Below are 17598 nucleotides of genomic sequence, written 5' to 3'. Positions count from 1 at the left end.
CAGCTCAAGTCCGGGTGAGGAGAGCCGGTCATGGGGAAGGGCTTTGCTGAGAGCTCTCCTGGGATGGGTGGGGGGTCAGCTCCCGGCACGTAGCGCTTTGTGTGCTGCCCACAGCGGACTCCGCTCAGAACTCTGCACAGGCTGATCCTCGCTGTGCCGGGCACACACACACACAGAGGTTCGCTTCTCACTCACAACTCCGCACTCAACTGCTGCGATCTCCGCGCCTGCTCCGGGCCCGGCTGAGGGACAGGGCCGCGGCCGGGGATTGGCTGCGGGGAGGTGCAGGGGGCGGGGCCAGACCCGGGGATTGGCTGCGGTGGGCCGCAGGGGGCGGGGCGGCGCCGTTCCCGTACCGCCCTGTGCGCGCTCCCTGGGGCGGCGGGAGTTCCGCGCTCCCGTGGCCAGAGCGCGGCGCTCGGCTGTTCGCTGCGCGTCCCCGCCGTGGCCGCGTGGTTCGGCGTCTCCGCGCAGTCCGCGGCCTGCCGGCCCCGCCCCTCACTGTTCACCTCCCGGGGATTCCTCGCGGCGCTCACCGGGAAGCCCCGGCAGTGAAAAGGGCGACCGCTGACCGACATCGCTGAGAGAGCTCTGCGGGCGCTGCCCGGCAGAGCCGAGGGGTCGCGCCTCTGAGAGTGTCCGGAAAGTCCCGGCGGGCCGGGGCCGGGGTTTCCCCGCCGCCCCCGGGATGACGCAGGCAGACCCCCCGGGGGCGGCCGCTAAGGGCCGGTGCCGGGTGTCCCGCGCGCAGTGCCGCCGGCCGCTCCGCCGCCCGCCGACCCATGGCTCCGGGCCGGGCGCTGCTGCCCGCGGCGCTGCTGGCGCTGGCGCTGAGCCCGGGGCCCGCGGCCGCGCTGCCGTGCGTCGCTGACTGCCCGGCGGGTACGGGCCGGGCCGGGCCGGGGCGCGGTGCTCCGGGCGCGGCCCGCGGTGACCGCAGTGTCTCCGCCCGCAGGTACCTTCGTAGCGAGCGCGGACTGCGGACGTCGGGGAGCGTTCTGCCAGCCCTGCCCGGCCGGCACCTTCTCCAGCACGGCGGGGAGCGACGGCTGCAGAATGTGTCGGCAGTGCCAAGGTACCGACGGCCCTGCTGTCACCTCCCGTGGTGACAACGTGCCCGGGCTGGCACCTGCCCGGCGGGGGACGCGCCACTGGCCGAATAACTCTCTCTCTATATATAAAAAATATATTATAGATATTATAGATATATAACATAATATATATATATATATGATATGTATATATTTTATATTTTTATCTATCTATTTTATATATATTTGCCACTGGCTGAATAACGCTATTTTATATATATATAAAAATCTATTATAGATAATATAGATATATCATATATTATATATATGATATGTATATACATTATATTTTTATATATATTATATATATTTGCCACTGGCCGAATAACGCAGTGCGGGGCTGCTTGCTGAAGCCACCAGCCTGGTTTTTATGAGAGCAAAGGTCCGAGATTTTGCTGCACCATGCTGGGCATGCTTAAACTCGTTTTCCCCCCTGCAGGATTATTTCAGTATTTAAAAAATTGTTCCTCAACAAGAGATGCTGAATGCACGTGCAAGAAGGGCTATCACTGCAGCGGTGATGGCTGTGCCTTCTGTTCCCGAAGCTGTGGCGTGGGCCAGGAGAGCACCAGGAAAGGTAGGATCACTTTTCCCCGGCAGCTGAAAGCTCCTCTGCTTCCTGCACCAGACACGCTGCCTCTTGCACAGTGCAGAAGCAGATAGAGGAAGGACCTTGCAAGATAAAAGCTGCTGCTGCTGCTAAACACTTTACACGGTGTGTGGAGTAAGCCCAGGAGCAGACAAACCCACCACACCCTAAGCCCTGCTACAGCTCAAGTCATGCACCAGTTAGTTCCCTTTGTGTGGCAGCTTTTGGCTGCTGGCATGAGGGAACCTGAACTGAGAACTCGGGAGTTAGGCATGGTTTGTGGCATCTTGTGCCAAATCAAACTGGCTTTGTAGCCAAGTACTGTACTGCCCTGTGGCTGGCAGGGAAAGACTTGCCTTGAGTACTCAGAGCAGCTTATGAAATAGTAATTCTGACATTGTACAAGCAGGCAAAAATATTGTTTCATATGTTGCATTTAAATGCTTATCTTGTACAATTTTACTTATCCTTGTCTGTTGAAGGTTGCCGGACTTGCCCTTATGGGACCTTTAATGATCAGCCTGGTGGCTCCTGTAAAAACTGGACAATGTAAGTAAACTGGGGAAAAAATCCTACTTCTACTCACTTTGACTAGATTTTTAATTTTTTTTTCATTCCCTTGTTTTGCTGTAAATGTCCTTCAGGTGCTCTGGAAACCAGGTCCTGGAGCCTGGAACTCCAGCAAAAGATGTCATTTGCAAACATGCTTCAGTTAATCCCACTTCAGTCACTACTCTACCTACCACATCTCTTGAAATTCCATTTTCTATCACTGTGCCAGGTGAGTCACTGTATAACATTTCTTATGGAAGTAAAGATTTATGACCTATTTAAACATACTGCAGCTCATTCACTTTCTGTTTGAAGCAAAAGTCCTTTCTTCTATGCAGTTCCAGGATAGTAGACTGGGAGACACAGTTTTCAGCTAATTCAAGGGCAGTAGGGTTTTGTTCTGTTCATGCTCTTAGAGGATGTTGTTTATTTCCTAGGGAAGAAGGATGTTCAGACAGACATGATCAGGATTTCTCTCACTGTGGCTGGGCTGTCATGCATAATGTTTCTGCTGCCTCTGTGCGTCTGCTTCAGTATCTGGCAGAAGAAGAAACTATCTGCTGTCTTCAAGAAAAGTAAGATAAATACAGTCCAGTTCTGCTTTTGGAAACTAGACAGAAGTCAGGAATCCAAGTTAAGTGTCTTTCAAAGTTAGTTGCAATAGCTTTGTTTATTTTGCCCTTGTAAGTCAGAAGCAACTGAAAGGGAAACAGTCTTGGAATTTTTATTGCAGAAAGCACTGTGAGCATTAGGTCAAGTGCATGTTTATCCTTAGAAGTGAAGGATTTGTGAGAGGTGAAAAAACTCAGCTGAGCTTTGCTGCTGCAGTTAGAGGTCAGTTCAGTTTAATCCTTCCAAGCATCATCCTTGGCCTGCATAGCTGTAACACTTTGGAGTTCTCTCTGCTCACAGAGAGAGTACACATGGCCTGAAGTGAGTGTCTTGGAGCTCTGGCTGCAGCAGGAGAGGGAACATCACTCAGGGGTTCTGCTGCACAGGTACAGAGTCAGCCTGAATCCAGCACTGCCCTCTGAGAGTCAATAACTCCTGGAAGCTCAAGAGTTCAGCACAAAGATGAAGCTAATTCCATTCAATGTAGTTTATAATTGGTTTGTTTAGTTTTTTGGGGGGTTCTCTCTCCCCTTTTTTTTTCCCTGTCCTAAGGATAAGGTCTGAATCTTCTAGTGTAACTCTAAATACAGAAGACCATGGCAGACAAAAAATCTATTTCCCTCATGCTCATCTTCCTTTCATTGCCATGACAAACAGCACCAGAGGCCCTGTTAAATTAGGGAAAACATGTATGGGAAATTAGGGAAAAAAAGTATGATAAATTAGTTTTATCAGATATACATACATGCTGTAGAAGAATAATTTCAGATTATAGAATAACTTGGAAGATTTTTTTCCTCCTGACCTTTTGACTGAAGGATGGTGAAATAGGATGGCTGAATAAATGGAACAGAAAGGGGACATTTGTCCAGTCCTGGGCCACTCACTTCAAGAGACATTGAGGTGCTGGAGTGAGTCCAGAGAAGGGCAACAAAGCTGGGGAAGAATCTAGAAGTGAGTCTTAGAGGAGCAGCTGAGGGAACTGGGGTTGTTTAGTCAGGAGAAAAGTAGGACCAGGGGAGACTTGGCCTCTACAACCCCCTGAAATGTGGCTGTGTCCAGATGGGGGTCAGTCTTTTCTCCCAGGCAACCAATGACAGGACAAGAGGACACAACTTTAAGTACACCAGGTTGGAGATGAGGAGGAAATTCTTTGCAAAAAGGGTTGTTAAAGAACGGAACAGGCTTCCCAGGGAGGTGGTGGAGTCGCTGTCCCTAAACGTGTTTAGGGACACCTAAAAACACTCAGAGCTCTGGTCTGGTTTACAATGTGTGTGGTCAAAGGTTGGACTAAACGGTCTCAGAGGTCTTTTCAACCTTATTGATTTGTGATCCTGTTCTTTTTCTTCAGTGCACACACTTGAACAGTCAGTTCAGGAAGATGATGCCTGCAGCTGCCACTTCCCTGAGGAAGAACAAGGTGGATATCAGGACTCTGGCAAATCTACAGAATTCAGAGATCTTCTGGTGAACTAGAAATTGAACTGTCCAAGTCAGCAACATTTGAATATTCTTTTGTAACAGACAACAAGAACCTGTTTATGTAAATAGAGCGGGTATCAGCATCTGAATGTTAGAGCAGTAAATAGCCCTGCTGCTGAGGCAAAAGTGCTTTTTTAATATTTCTTAAAAAAATAAAAAAAAACCCTCCAAAACAGTTTGCTGATTTTCTTCCTGTAGAAGTAAGGATATTTCTAATAAGAGATTCTTTATCTACATCAAGAAAGAAGTTCTGCATTTAAAAGCTGTAACAGAAGTGCAGAGTAGTTTTCTAGTCTTTCATTAATGTTACCTGAGCCATAATTTACATGCATTCCAAAAGCATTTGAAGCTATTAAAGATCTGTAACACATTGCAGAGTCACTGGTGACACTCATGGTCTCTTACTACATCCTCTTGAGCTGCAGCTCCTCCCAAAGTGTGCCTCAAACCCAGCAGTCTTGGGGTTTGTGTGCAAATACAAGTGGAGCTCATCTGACCCCATCAGCCCTTGAAATGGATCCCTGGCCCAGCACTGCAGCCCTCCTTACACGCAGGGGAAAGAAGCCATAAAAATCTTGAGCTGCAAAAGTGTTCCACAGCAGCATCACTGACTGGCTTGAGGGAGGCAGTGGAAACACTGAGAGCAGCTGTGGTTGACCTGAACTTAGAAATAGCTGTTAATTACTTTGCAGTTGGGCTGCACCACCTTCAGCCATACATCATTCGGCTTTGATCTTTTTGGTGATGTAAAACTTCACGTACATCGCAGCTGTAAGTGTGATATCTTTGTGGTACTATTTTTGTAACTGAGGTTGGAAAGATTTTAACATCAGACACTGTGTCTTTCTCTCTGATCAAATACTGATAACTTGAGAAAAAAAGAAAATGCATGTTTGAGTCACGGCATTCGCAGCACCGTTTTTAACCAGTTACAAAACTCACATATTTTATTACTCCAGTAAATGTTACTCAAAAAAATAGAATGAAAACATACCAATATGTGTGTTAAGGGTGATTTTCCCCTCTCTGATTTCAGTGCAAAACTATTCTGCATTTGAACAATGACAAGCTATCTCTTCATTCAGCAGGTTACAAGAGCAGATTATTTTCACCAAGCCACACTTAGACATTTTTATAAACTTACATACAAGTAAATATAACAGTAAGTTTAAATAGTGGGAAAATAAGTGCCATAAAAAGCCTGAACTGTGAAGTTTTTATCCCTAGCTCAAGTCTTCTCTCTGTTGGTACTTTCAGCCATGAGAACTGAGTGACTCTTACGTCAAAGTCACAGACTTGAAGGCATGAACAGGACACGTGAAAAACCACCAAACTATGTTTAAAGTCATCTATTTATAAACCAAAGGGTGACCTTTTCGTCACTGATTATATCTAAGATATAGTTGACTATATCTTAGAACAAGATAAAAAAAATAGTTCTGCTTGTCATAAATTTCTAGCCTAAATGTAATTAATGTAGACAATTAACGTACACGTCCTGTAACTCAGAACATCGAGTGTTTTCTCCTTGCAATAAAAGAGATATCAACTGGAATTTTACATGTTGCTAGCAAATTCTGCAAATATTTTGAAAAACATTTTGAAATGCTTCAAATAAAGTGCAAACCACTTATTCTTCTTGCCTGTACCTGAAGCAGAAATAAATTTGCTTAGTGATCAGTGAAGACACATTTCCACCAAAATTGGAGTTCTGGGCTGTTTCAGTGAACAGACATTCCCAGAAGAATGTGCATTCTGAATAAAATGTTAGAAGCAACCTTCCTTTCAATCAGAGAATTCTGTCATTTGAGAGTACTGAGGCCTGAATTAATGGTAAACAGATTTTGTTGGCACAAACATCTGTTGTCAAATATGTGCAGATGATACACTTGGATTTCTCAGCAACGCACACCACCTGGCCACAGAAGCAGCACAAGAGATGGGCTAATTTGTACTTCTGTGAAATACTTCAAATACATTTAAAAGCAAACATATTTATAAATAAGAACCAAGGAAAACTGGAAGATACCGTATCCTGAAAAGTGAAATAAATTGTGGTACAGTTGCAGAGGGAAGATCAGGGCACTCCACAGTGTGTAGTGCTTGCTCACTCTCCAAAAGCTTTGGCAGCAGAGCTCTATTTTATGTGGTCCTCACAGAACTGAAAATAAATACAGGGGAATTTATCTGTTTTGCCACCAAGCAGGACATTCCAATTCATAACAAGAGCACCACTACAAATACCAAGATAGCTGGAGTGTTTAGCTGTTTTCAGATTTATATCATATTCAAATTCCATGAATTGTGGCTGTCTATAAAAAAATCAAATTACAGTCATAGAGTCATGCACTTCCTTGAACATCATTAATTCTTGCGTGGTGTGTAATTTACCTTCACTGTCATAATATAGAACAAATGTATCAGAAGCCTGCTCCCATTCTAGACCCCCCATAAACACATATTTAATAAAAAAGTACTAAGGAACTTGCTTAAATCTTCCTTTTTGTTATGCTTCTAGCAGACAGCTGTAAAACTACTTCTCTGGCAGAACACTATGAAAATGCAATAAGCAGGCTCATCAATTAAGTTTATTAGGAAGCTTGCATCTGCAAAAAAAGCCACACACTTGTACCTTCCCTTTTTCCTTTTTAAGTTATCCTTTTTTCTACTTAAAAAAAAAGTCCACAGCAGGCAGTAAAACTTCAGTCAAAGGTAGATAATATGACAAGGGGCTACTATGCAAACCACAGAAGCAGAAATTATATCAGTATGCAATTTTTAAAAATACTTTGTTCCTTGCTTTTACAAAGTGCTACATAGTATGATGTAGGGATCATCAGTGACTGGGTTAAAAGAAACACTGTCATCACAATTAAATTTCTACTAGCTTTCCTGAATTTGTGGTTGAATTTGTCTGGTTTTTAAAACAGAGGATAGCAGCCTTCGTGCCTGTGTGTGGAGTGCTATAAGAAATCTTTTATCCAGAAAGGGTGACTGGGAAAAAACTGCACTGTATTTTTTACTATTGCAAATAAAGCAGAAGGAAACAGTAAAGCCTGGCTGTCCATAATTCAGGAGAAGGGCTGTGAAAAAGAAGTATTTTTTGGAAATGACAAATAGTTGACAGATCATCTGTATCCGGGCTTCACAGGGAGCTTTCATTGAACACAGAGGTTGTTCAACACCTGAGGAACAGGTTGTTGTGAGATGTCACAGTTACAGAAAAGGAGGTAGAGTTTACCACTGTATGGAGGTGACCAGGTTGTTCATTCTACACCACACACATCAGCACTGGGCTGTGGGGTTTTTTAGGCATGAAAAGCTGAGGGGGCTGGAACTGGAAGTTCACCACTTTGCCTCACTTGCCCCAGTCAACTCTGGTGACCTCAGTTCCTCTGCTGCTTCCTGCTCCCATTTCTCTGGGCCGAAGCTGTGGTGCTGAAGGGACAGCTTTGAGCCAGCAGGGCCAGGTGGCACGAGGTCACCACCCCAGCAGGGACATTTCTTCTCTTCCAAAAGGGCAGAAGTGGCAGAACAAGTATCTGCAGAAAACTGAGCTCAGTGAAGTGGCTGCACAACTCTGATTTGAACAAGGGAGCTCCTGGGGGTTGTTTGTCTCTGGATTTTATTGTTTTCAGGCTGGGGAACATCCATCATGGGATCTCTCCTCCCCATATTGCCTTTATTTCCCAAATACTACATGAGCAGGACAGAGGACTGGTCAGGACAAAGGCATGATCAACAGGAGGTATCTGCCACCATGGGGTTTTTGTTCCCTGTAGTGAACACCCTTTTGTGGGTAAAACACTTTCTCTTTTGTATAGTTCTGCTATTAATACAGCTGTTGTTATTGTGTGTCTCATTCCACTGCTTTCTGGTGCTAGGAAATTATTATTTCAAACCATAATCCCTCCTTTATCGACCCTCCTGCACTGGAAGGGGTAGAGGAAAGAGAGTGGCTTATTTGGAGTTTAGTTCCTTGCTGGTGTTAAAATCAGCACACCCATTCACAGAGCAAAATGCAGATCAGCACGTCCTGGGCTGCACCAAAAGAGGAGCAGGCAGCAGCTCAGGGCAGGTGATTGTCCCCCTCCCCTCTGCCCTTGAGACACCTCAGGGCTCTGTCCAACTCTGGCCTCCTCAGCACAAGGAAAGCATGAACCTGTTGGAGCAGCTCCAGAGGAGCCCCCAAAGATGCTCCAAGAGCATCTCTGCTCTGGAGCCAGGCTGGGAGAGCTGGGGGTCTTCACCTGGAGGAGAGAAGGCTCCAAGGAGACTGAAACCTTTCAGTACTGAAAGGGAAGTTATAAAGAAGAGGGAGAGAAACTTTGTACACTGACAGTGATAGAACAAAGAGGAATGGTTTTAAGCAAAAAGAGATTTAGATGAGGTGTTAAGAAATAAATTCTTTACTTAAAAGAGTGGTGAGGCCCTGGGAGAGGTTGCCCAGAGAAGCTGTGGCTGCCCCATCCCTGGAATTGCTGAAGGCCAGGCTGGAGAGGACTTGGAGCATCCTGAGCTATTGGGAAGATCCCTGCTCATGGCAAAGGAGTAGATGATCTGGATCCTTACAGCCCAAATCATTCTGCAATTCTATGGTAACTCTTTAGGTGTTCTCTGCTTTCTGTGCATGTCTCTTTTATTGACAGTCATTTAATTTATTTTACAGCAAGCAAAATGGAACTAGGAATATCTTGGTGACTCTCAAGCAGCCCAGGTGGCTGAGGATGAGGTAACAGGCCAGATGCAAGCTTTTTGAATTTCCATTTGTTTTTCTTGGAAGTGAGAAAGTATCCTCTTAGCCAGACCATGCACAGAGTGATGTCAGCAGAGTTCTGAAGGAGGAAAATTCTCTTTAAATCTAAGTGTAAGCAGAGGAGCTTGCTGCTTTTTAGTGCTTCCAGAACCAGCACTTGGCATAGTAAGTGGCATCAGTAATTAAAATCATGTTCATCATACACCTTGCAAGAGTTGTGTGGCCAATGAAAGTAGAAGGTTCATAGCAAAAGGGTTTCTGTTTCTTACCTCCCTCTCCACCTGTAGAAAGAGGTGTTTCTGTGCCTAATACCTCTGGATGATAGAGACCCTGAAACTGTAGTGGCTCCTCTAAAACATGCAAACACCAGATGATTTTTTAAAGCAGAATATGATTTCTTATTTACAATCTTTCTATCAGTTCCTTCACAGGACAGAAGCACAGTCTGCTCTGACAGTCATTCTGATACTAACACAGATGATGCAAAAACCTTCGTAGGAGATGGTCCACTCTGATGAGACTTAACACACAGGAAACATGAACTTGCACCACTTGACTTTTTGTCACCTGTTTAGAAGTCAAGGTAAGTTTCATTCTTAAAATTACACGAAGTCTTATTTTATTTCCAAGTGTCAGTTCCTCTCTCAGCCAGGAACAAGCCTTCCCTGACACGGGGCTGTAAGAAGAGGTTCTCCACCCCACAGGTTCTATGTTAGCTGTACATCAGGGACAGGGAGCTGAGCAAACAGCCTTTGGATACTGGCACTGCCCTCACTGTAATAAGAAATTTTAATACAATCTACAACAAAAAATGGAATTTCCCTCTAACAGCCATTTGGCAGAAGTTTGTTGTGATATTACCTACTGTGTTTCCTTTCATCCTCTAGGTCCTGGATGCCTGCCAGGTCAAGCATCAGACTATAGTGAACCAAAGTGATTGGACTTTAACAAAAAGCACCACCTGAACACATTGTGAAACCAGAGAAGATATCTCCTGTTCTAATCTATTTGTTTTAAGAAAATAAATCAAATTTTATTTGATTTAGCAAGTGGAAAATTGCACACAAAGACACCTACCTCAATTTAAGGATGACTTATCACGTACTGACCTTAAATCTGTTATACCTACTCTCAGTTTACATAATCCAAGCTGAAACAAGCCACTCAAAACTGAAATAAAATATCTGAGTTACCATTTAAGTCAGTTTTAAAACAAATCTTAGGTTACTTTAGCTCACTTTTCTTCTCCATACAAACACTTCAGGAGGTTTAAAATTTGGGAAAAAAAAAAGAAGAGGAGGGTGTGTGGAGAGGTAAAAGAGATAATGTACCTTTAGTTACAAGAGTATAGACTTGCAAAATGTTTATATTAAAAAAAAATCCTTCTAGTAATCACAGCATTGATATTTTGACACTGTCCATTCAGAACAAGTATAAACCACTTAACCTGAAGAGAGCACTAAACAGGCTGGTAAGCAAACAAAAAGAAAAAACAAGGTATCACACTACTTTTAGTCACCTTCATACAAACTTTTGAGCTACTTTGGAAAAAAACCACAATTCTAATGTAGATATATACACACATGTCTAAACCAGTATTTACTGGAGTAGCTAAAGGAAAATCTATTTTTCTTAACCTAAAATGCAAAACACAGTGAAGAGGTATTTGAAAGGAGTGGTGGGAAAAATACATGACTGATTTCAGAGAAGCTGCACATTGCAGTTGAGCACTGCAGTTGTCTGATCAAGCTACAATCTCATCACAAGGGCAAAAAGAGCCAAAATCCCACAGTCCCATCAACACTGTCAGTGTTACAGGCACGCCTAACAATGCAACTTTTTGACTTGCTGTGGCACACCTCAGCACATATATTACCTTAGAGAAGCAGAAGTGTGAGCACAGGAAATTCTTGACGGTTCCATCCAACTTAGGAGTTCTAATAAGAGAAAAGGAAGCTGCTCTTCTTCCATGTGACAGCTAAAGGACCTGAGAAGCTGAACAGGCACTGTGCTCAGGAACCCAGTGGATACGACAGTAACATTTTCTCTTGCCACTGCACCTCACTGTGCACTCCTCAGTAGGGTGGGCTATGATCAGAATACTTCTCACAGGGAACAGGGAGGCTGTAACATGTAACACTGTGTGCTTTCCTACAGTGATTAAATCTGCCTCAGGGAACTACAGAACAGGGAAAAGATTTACTGGGCTGTGGCAGTACTAATTAGCTGACCTTATATGACTTTCTGCACCTTCTTCCAGTCATTCCTAAGGACACATAAAGAGAGCATCATATAAATAAAACATGAATATGGTGGCAGAAACAAGCACTAAATGAAAGTAGCTTTGGAGGCTTCCCACTTTATCTTATTTGAATAAAGTGGGAAGCAGTGGATGGCAGTGGATTATTTCTTTCTAAGCATAAATCCTGATTGTCTTGTAGAGGATTTTCAGAAAAGCTACAGGGGCACTGGGATGGGATACTACATGGTCTAGGCTTTGTAAAACCAACTCACTTCTTCAGCTGAAAAGGCCAAGAATAGAGCTGAGAAGTTACAAACAGCCAGAAACACCTCCCCATCACCCTCTTCAGCCTTAGGAAGGAGGATTGTCACAAGCATTAGTGAAGATATGGATGTCATGAGCAGGAAACACTGAATCACTTAGGTTGGAAAAGACCTTTAAGATCATAAACGACATCTAAAAGCCAGTTGGAGTGTTGTTCTTCGCAAAGATCTGCAGCAAATTTTCTCCTTCACCAGAATATAGTTCTGCACATTACAGGACAGGGGCTGCACAGCTGGAAGTAGGAACATAAAGAGAAAATACAGGGCTGTGCTAGAACAAGCTTGTCAGATATATTCTTTCCTGGTGATACAGGTCCTGACTCTTCCAAGCACAGGTGGATCTTTGTTTCCAGATGTCTGTAGAAGGCTCTGCTCAGAAGCAACCTGTTGGTCCTGTCTCTTACAATCCTGACTCATGAAATATGCATACATAGCAAAAGAATAAGAGTATCTAACTAAAGACTCACTGCTCTTCAGGACCCTCTTATACCATAAATATGCCTTGGGAATGGGAAAGAGGACTCTGATCCCATCACAGCAAGAAACATTCAGCTTGTCACATCAAAAGACAAAGATGTGACATCTGCTTCCTCCACCTGTTAATTCCTGCTCCTGTTGGTCACTCCCATGCCCAGGGACAGTTTTCTACCCCAGTCAGTGATCACAAAGAAATCAGGTAATGATTGCAGCATAAATTCTTTGCTAAACTGGAACTCAGCTCTTAAACAGTGAAGATCCTACACGGCTGACTGCCAAAGAACACACATTCATTTACTAAACAACCTTGAAAGAACTGTTTTAAACCTCAAGTTGCCCAGTGAGACCTATGCCAACCCTCCCCCGTTAAATACACGTATTTGCCCCGAAATGTGAATCACTGAGCCTGCAGAGATTCCATTTAATTAATAAAAAACCCCTGATAGCGAAGGATTAAAGGGATTATGCAGCCAGAAAACACAGTTAAAAAATTAAAGTCTGCTTTTGTGTGCCATTCATTTACTGCCTACGCTAAGTGGACGACAGCTAAATGCCAATGATTATTAACATTCCTTTTAATTAGTCAGCGGCTCCCGCCCACACACTTCTACAGAACTACCTGAAATTTGTCCTCTGATATCAGCTATGGATATTGGAGTGATAAGTAATCCTAAGCCTCTGTGATAAAACCAGGAAGAACACGTGTACACCAAATGTGAAAAGCTAGATAGAATTTTTTTTTTAAAAATGCAAGGACATGTCTGACAAAACTGCTTTGTTCTATCACCACTGTAGATTAAAATCCTAATCCTCTAGCTCTTTCAGACAATGAAACAGGACAGATAGTAAAACAATGAAGAGGTAATAAAATATTACTAAGTTTCCAATAAAATTATTTGTAGTAAGAAACTAATTAGTCAGAGCACCATGCAATTAACAGAGTATGAAGTAGTCTCAGGCAGGGAAATCTGGAAGGTGATTCTTATGCCTCGTCCATCTCTTGCAATTTTCTGCTTTATTGTTTCTGCAGTTCTTCACTTTGGGCAAGAAAAAGTATAAGACAACAGCCTGGCCCACCCACTCCATTATCCAAACTAGTAAGAAAAGAATTAGCAGTGGATTGCTGCCTCCTTTTCTGACATTAGTACTACCAGCTTTTTTAAAAATTGCATTCGTAGCCCTAGGAGACAGAAATCTTATGCTGGAATTCATTCCTTTAAATCCTCAGCTGAATAGATGTCTGTAGGCAGCCTCCAGGATGATAATTTGTTTGGAAAACCCCTCAATACTCTACTTAAAAAATAATGAATGATATAAGTTTAAGAGCAGGACAAGAGTCAAAAATGTCATAGTAGGCAGCAGTCACACTTATCACTGCAGCAGGATTAGCTTGATAATTTTTTATTACAACCTAAATTAAAGTCAGGAAGACTGTGCTATTGTTTTGAAAAGAAAAATACAGCATGGACTGCTGATCAAACTGTTGAGGAATACATTTAGTGCAGCCAGCTGGGTGTGCAGCTGCAGTGTGAGCTGTAGGCTGAGCTCTGCACAGAGGGAGCCCAAGGCAAGAGGAAGTGAACTGCCACCAACTCTTTGCAACAGTGGTGCAGGTGACCAGACACCCAGAGGTGAGACAGGAGCTCAGGAGGAAGAGAGAGGAAAGGTAAATTAGTACCTGAAATGGAACAAGCATAAGAAATTACTAACAAAGGGGCTGCTACATAAAAGCACTGTGAAGGCCAAAAGGCTGCACAAAATGCTTTAGCTCTGATTTCAGAGATTTAAATAACACAAAAAAAGGCAGGTCTTCTAAGCTTCTTATGGTGAGAAAAAGCCTTGATTGCTCCTAGAAAACCCAAGACAGCAAAGGCAATAGCAGAAGGAAGATGATGGCAGTAAAGGGGAAAGCAGAGCAGATCCCACCACTCTTCATGCAAGACCCACTCCTGGATAACAACTCTGTCCTGGCCTGTCTGCTTTGCTTTGATCCACACACTGCTGGGCTGCTCCTCAGAGGGCTGAGCCTCCCAGTTCCAGTGCCTGAAGTGATGCTGACTCCTACCAGTGAAGCTACTCAAAAAACCCCAATGCCTAAGGAATACACAGTATGGGTACTTCCTCCACAGTAAGAAGTTTCTTGATCATATTAAATCGTTCTTCAAAAAACCAAATAACAGTCACTTAGCTGAGAAATGTGTGTATGCAAGAAGGCAACAAAGATAAAACCTTTCTCAGAAGAGAAAAATGAAGAATAACTCAAACCCAACCAAACAGAAACACAGTGACCGCCCTCAAATCCAACCACAAACACACCAACTACCCTAAACACGAACACACACACCAACCCCAAACCCAACCAAACACACACTGACCCCTCACAAACTCAACTCAAACACAGATGTCCCAACATAAATACACACACCCCCCTCTGACTCCCCCTCAAAATGCAAACACACAAACACTCCCAAACCTGTATAATCTCCCAAACACAACCACACCAACCTCCCCAAACCCAAACACCTGCCCCAAACCCAACCAAACACACAAACACCTTGACCCCCAAACACACCAACACAAACACCTTGATCCCCCAAACACACACAAACATCTTGACCCCCAAACACACCAACACAAACCAACACATCGACCCCTAAACACACCAACACTCCCAAACCCAGCCACACACCCACAGAAACACAATGAGCCCTCAAACACAAACACACCAACCTCCCCAAACCCAACCACACACACACAGAAACACACTGACCCCTCCAACACAGGAACACCAACCTTCCCAAAACCCACACAATCCACAAACACACCAATCCCCTGAACCCAAACACACACCCCAACCCTGGACCATCCCCAAACCCACACCAAGGACACCCAGCCCACCTGTCCCTGCTGTTCCCAAAACCTCTCTGTCCTCACACTCCCCACCCCAGGGAGGAAGGACTGGAGTGCTGGCTAGCTCAGAGCTGACTTGAAGCTCTGCCTTATTGAAATGTTTTTAAAGGTTTTACCTTGAAAGTGTTTCACAACAGGGTTCTCTCTGACAAAGAAACCCAAATGGGATATTTTTACTGGTCCCAAGTGCAGCAGTGTTACAGAAACTTGTTCACCTCCCACAAAATGGGCCCACGGCTCCTGCTTGCTCTATAGCTGGGACTGATGAAATGAGAAGGATGGACAGACCTAACAAACAACCTATGCCTTTCAGCAAGGCTGCTTTGTGCTCCTTTCTGTGATGAAAAATGAGATAAAGATGTTTTTACTCTGCTTTTATCCAGATCATAATTTCCTATTAGAGCTGAACAGATTATTTGGGATACCTTGGGATAGACAGGAAGTGAAAGGTCCAGAGAAAGCCTTGCTGCAGATGTGTTCCTCTCTTTCCTTACACATTCTGCTGTCATAATTTCAGTTTTAAAAATAAACTGTAATTGCATAGTTAGTTCCTTCTTCTTCTCTCTCTTTTTTTTTTTTTTTTAATCTGCTTTCTGCTCCTCTGTTTGTGGCTGTGTTATGAGAGGACAGGGGAATCAGGGACCAGTTTTGTCAAGCTTCACTTGGAGAATACACCCAGACTACAGTGGGGCAGCTCAGCAGGGCCAAAGAGCAAGAGGGCTTTTTTCCCCTCAAACTGGTGGAAACTATACTACAAAGGAGCAGTGTTTTGGCAGCTGTGATCCCGTGCTCAAGAATTTTTAGACCTTGCCAATTCTGTAGCAAAATAAAATGTCTTCAGAGAGACCTAAGGACCCATCATCTTAATCATAGAGGGGTGTGTGTCCAGGCAAGCACATACTCACCTACACACCTTGAACCCACCTCAGAACAAAGCCCAAGTCAGAACCTCTCAGAGGTATTACAAAACACTGAAAGAAATTCTGGAGATTAAATACTCCCATGCATACCCAAATATCTCCTCTGTAGTGCTACCCCACATGCTGCATTACAGCTCACACACAGTGAGCAGAGGAAGCATCTTCAAAAAGAAAGTTAACAGCACATCTTCAAAAAGAAAGTTAACAGTTAAAAACTAACTTATGGTTAGTTTTTTTCCTTTTGTTTTCTTATTCTCCAGACAGGCTGTTTTCAGCACACACTAAAACAAACAGCATAAATAAGGCAATGTTATTTGGTAGCAGAGAAGAACCACCTTACTGCATATATGATCTCACAAGGTAGCTGTCTCAGTATGCAAAACAGATCTAATGATTATGTTATGTAGTGGAATAATCAGCTAAAACATTAAACTTTAGGTCAAACTAAACTTTTTAGGTGTTAAGGAGAACAGATATCTGCAGCAACAGCAAAGCAAAAATCTCCAAACCCCAATACAACAGACACTACCAGAAAAATTAATGACAGTGCAGATGTTTTTCCAGGCAACATGTATAAATAACCTATTGAAACAACATGTTAAGTTAAAAATGGTAGTAAAATTCAAGGAAGAGATGAGTATTCATACAATAACAAGCTCATCTGCAATTATAGTGTCAATACAAAATCATTCTACTGCACACCTCTCTTCTTGTAAACTAAATTGAAGCCAAAGTTTTCACTAAAAGTTATATCCTCTGAAGAAGTCCCTCATACAAATGCTGCTGGTAAATCACACCTTCTCAAAATCCTGGTTTTGCCAACAAACCAGGAATTTTTGTCACAATATTTGATTAATAACCACTCATGCTTGCTTGCCATAAAGCACTTATAGCAACATGGGAAAGAACTGAAAGAACTGTGGTATTATAGGTTACATTTCATTCATACTATTTTACAAAGGAGGAGATGATTTTTGGAGATCTTTGTGATTGGTTTCATTGAGTCTTATAATTTGTTTTCAAAGTTGTCTTGGCTTCACTAGCAACTTGTTCTTCATGAGCCATCATATTAAACTAGGACCTGTTGTTAGTTCTGATAATGAAGGATAATCTTTTATGATAGTTAACATTTATTTAATGCTTAGAATTTGCTCAGTAGTTTATCTAACCCCACTACTGTAATTTATCTATTGCTGCCCTGAGGCACTGGAAAGACTAAATAAGCATAAATAAGAACTTTGAAAACTTGGAAATTGATTTGAAACTCTTCTACAGTATTTTGTGCAGAAAGTTTTCCAAGTGCCATTCCCATTGACTTCCCCCTCCCATGGATTTGGGGCTTTGTACCTTTCGTTTAGGATGAGCTGTTTCTTTGCTTGGCACGATGATGTTGGCACTGCTGCCCGAGGGAGATGCCTTTGACATTTTGGGAGAGGAAAGAGTGTCCAAGTGACAACTCCAGACCTAAGCAGAGGCAATAAGCTGCAGGCAAGGTGCCCAACTTGAGCATGACGCACTTCATGATGGCTCTAAGAGGCTGAGTCTTCCTTGAGGAAAGACAAAGGACAGCAGCTGCTGGTAAGAGTGCTTCATTAGCTTTCCTTGGAGGATGCTTAGAGTGAATATTGATAATACCATTGTCAT

The 17598-nt window shown here is 43.3% G+C and overlaps 1 protein-coding gene across 2 annotated transcripts; it reads left to right on the top strand.

Annotated features, from left to right (window-relative positions):
* The first annotated feature begins 143 nt into the window (after positions 1-143).
* Positions 144-4499, top strand: TNFRSF9 (TNF receptor superfamily member 9). 2 transcript variants are annotated; one of them, XM_066334292.1, is made up of 7 exons: positions 151-882; positions 956-1075; positions 1531-1668; positions 2163-2229; positions 2325-2461; positions 2670-2807; positions 4196-4499. In XM_066334292.1, the coding sequence occupies exons 1-7, from the start codon at positions 783-785 to the stop codon at positions 4318-4320; spliced, it is 825 nt and encodes a 274-aa protein (XP_066190389.1). In that variant the 5' UTR covers positions 151-782; the 3' UTR covers positions 4321-4499. The 2 variants fall into 2 exon arrangements, with proteins under 2 accessions (XP_066190390.1, XP_066190389.1); XM_066334293.1 differs by lacking the exon at positions 2670-2807 and having other exon boundaries at positions 144-882.
* Positions 4500-17598: the final 13099 nt, after the last annotated feature.

The sequence above is a fragment of the Sylvia atricapilla genome, chromosome 22 (genome assembly GCF_009819655.1).
Source record: "Sylvia atricapilla isolate bSylAtr1 chromosome 22, bSylAtr1.pri, whole genome shotgun sequence".
NCBI lineage: Eukaryota > Metazoa > Chordata > Aves > Passeriformes > Sylviidae > Sylvia > Sylvia atricapilla.
This window is presented reverse-complemented; position numbering and strand designations above follow the sequence as displayed.

Coding starts and splice junctions, on each gene's coding strand:
- TNFRSF9 (XM_066334292.1), top strand. CDS start 783: ATGGCTCCGGGCCGGGCGCTGCTGCCCGCGGCGCTGCTGGCGCTGGCG. Junction 2,230..2,324: donor TCCTGTAAAAACTGGACAAT/GTAAGTAAACTG, acceptor AATGTCCTTCAG/GTGCTCTGGAAACCAGGTCC. Junction 2,462..2,669: donor ATTTTCTATCACTGTGCCAG/GTGAGTCACTGT, acceptor TTTATTTCCTAG/GGAAGAAGGATGTTCAGACA.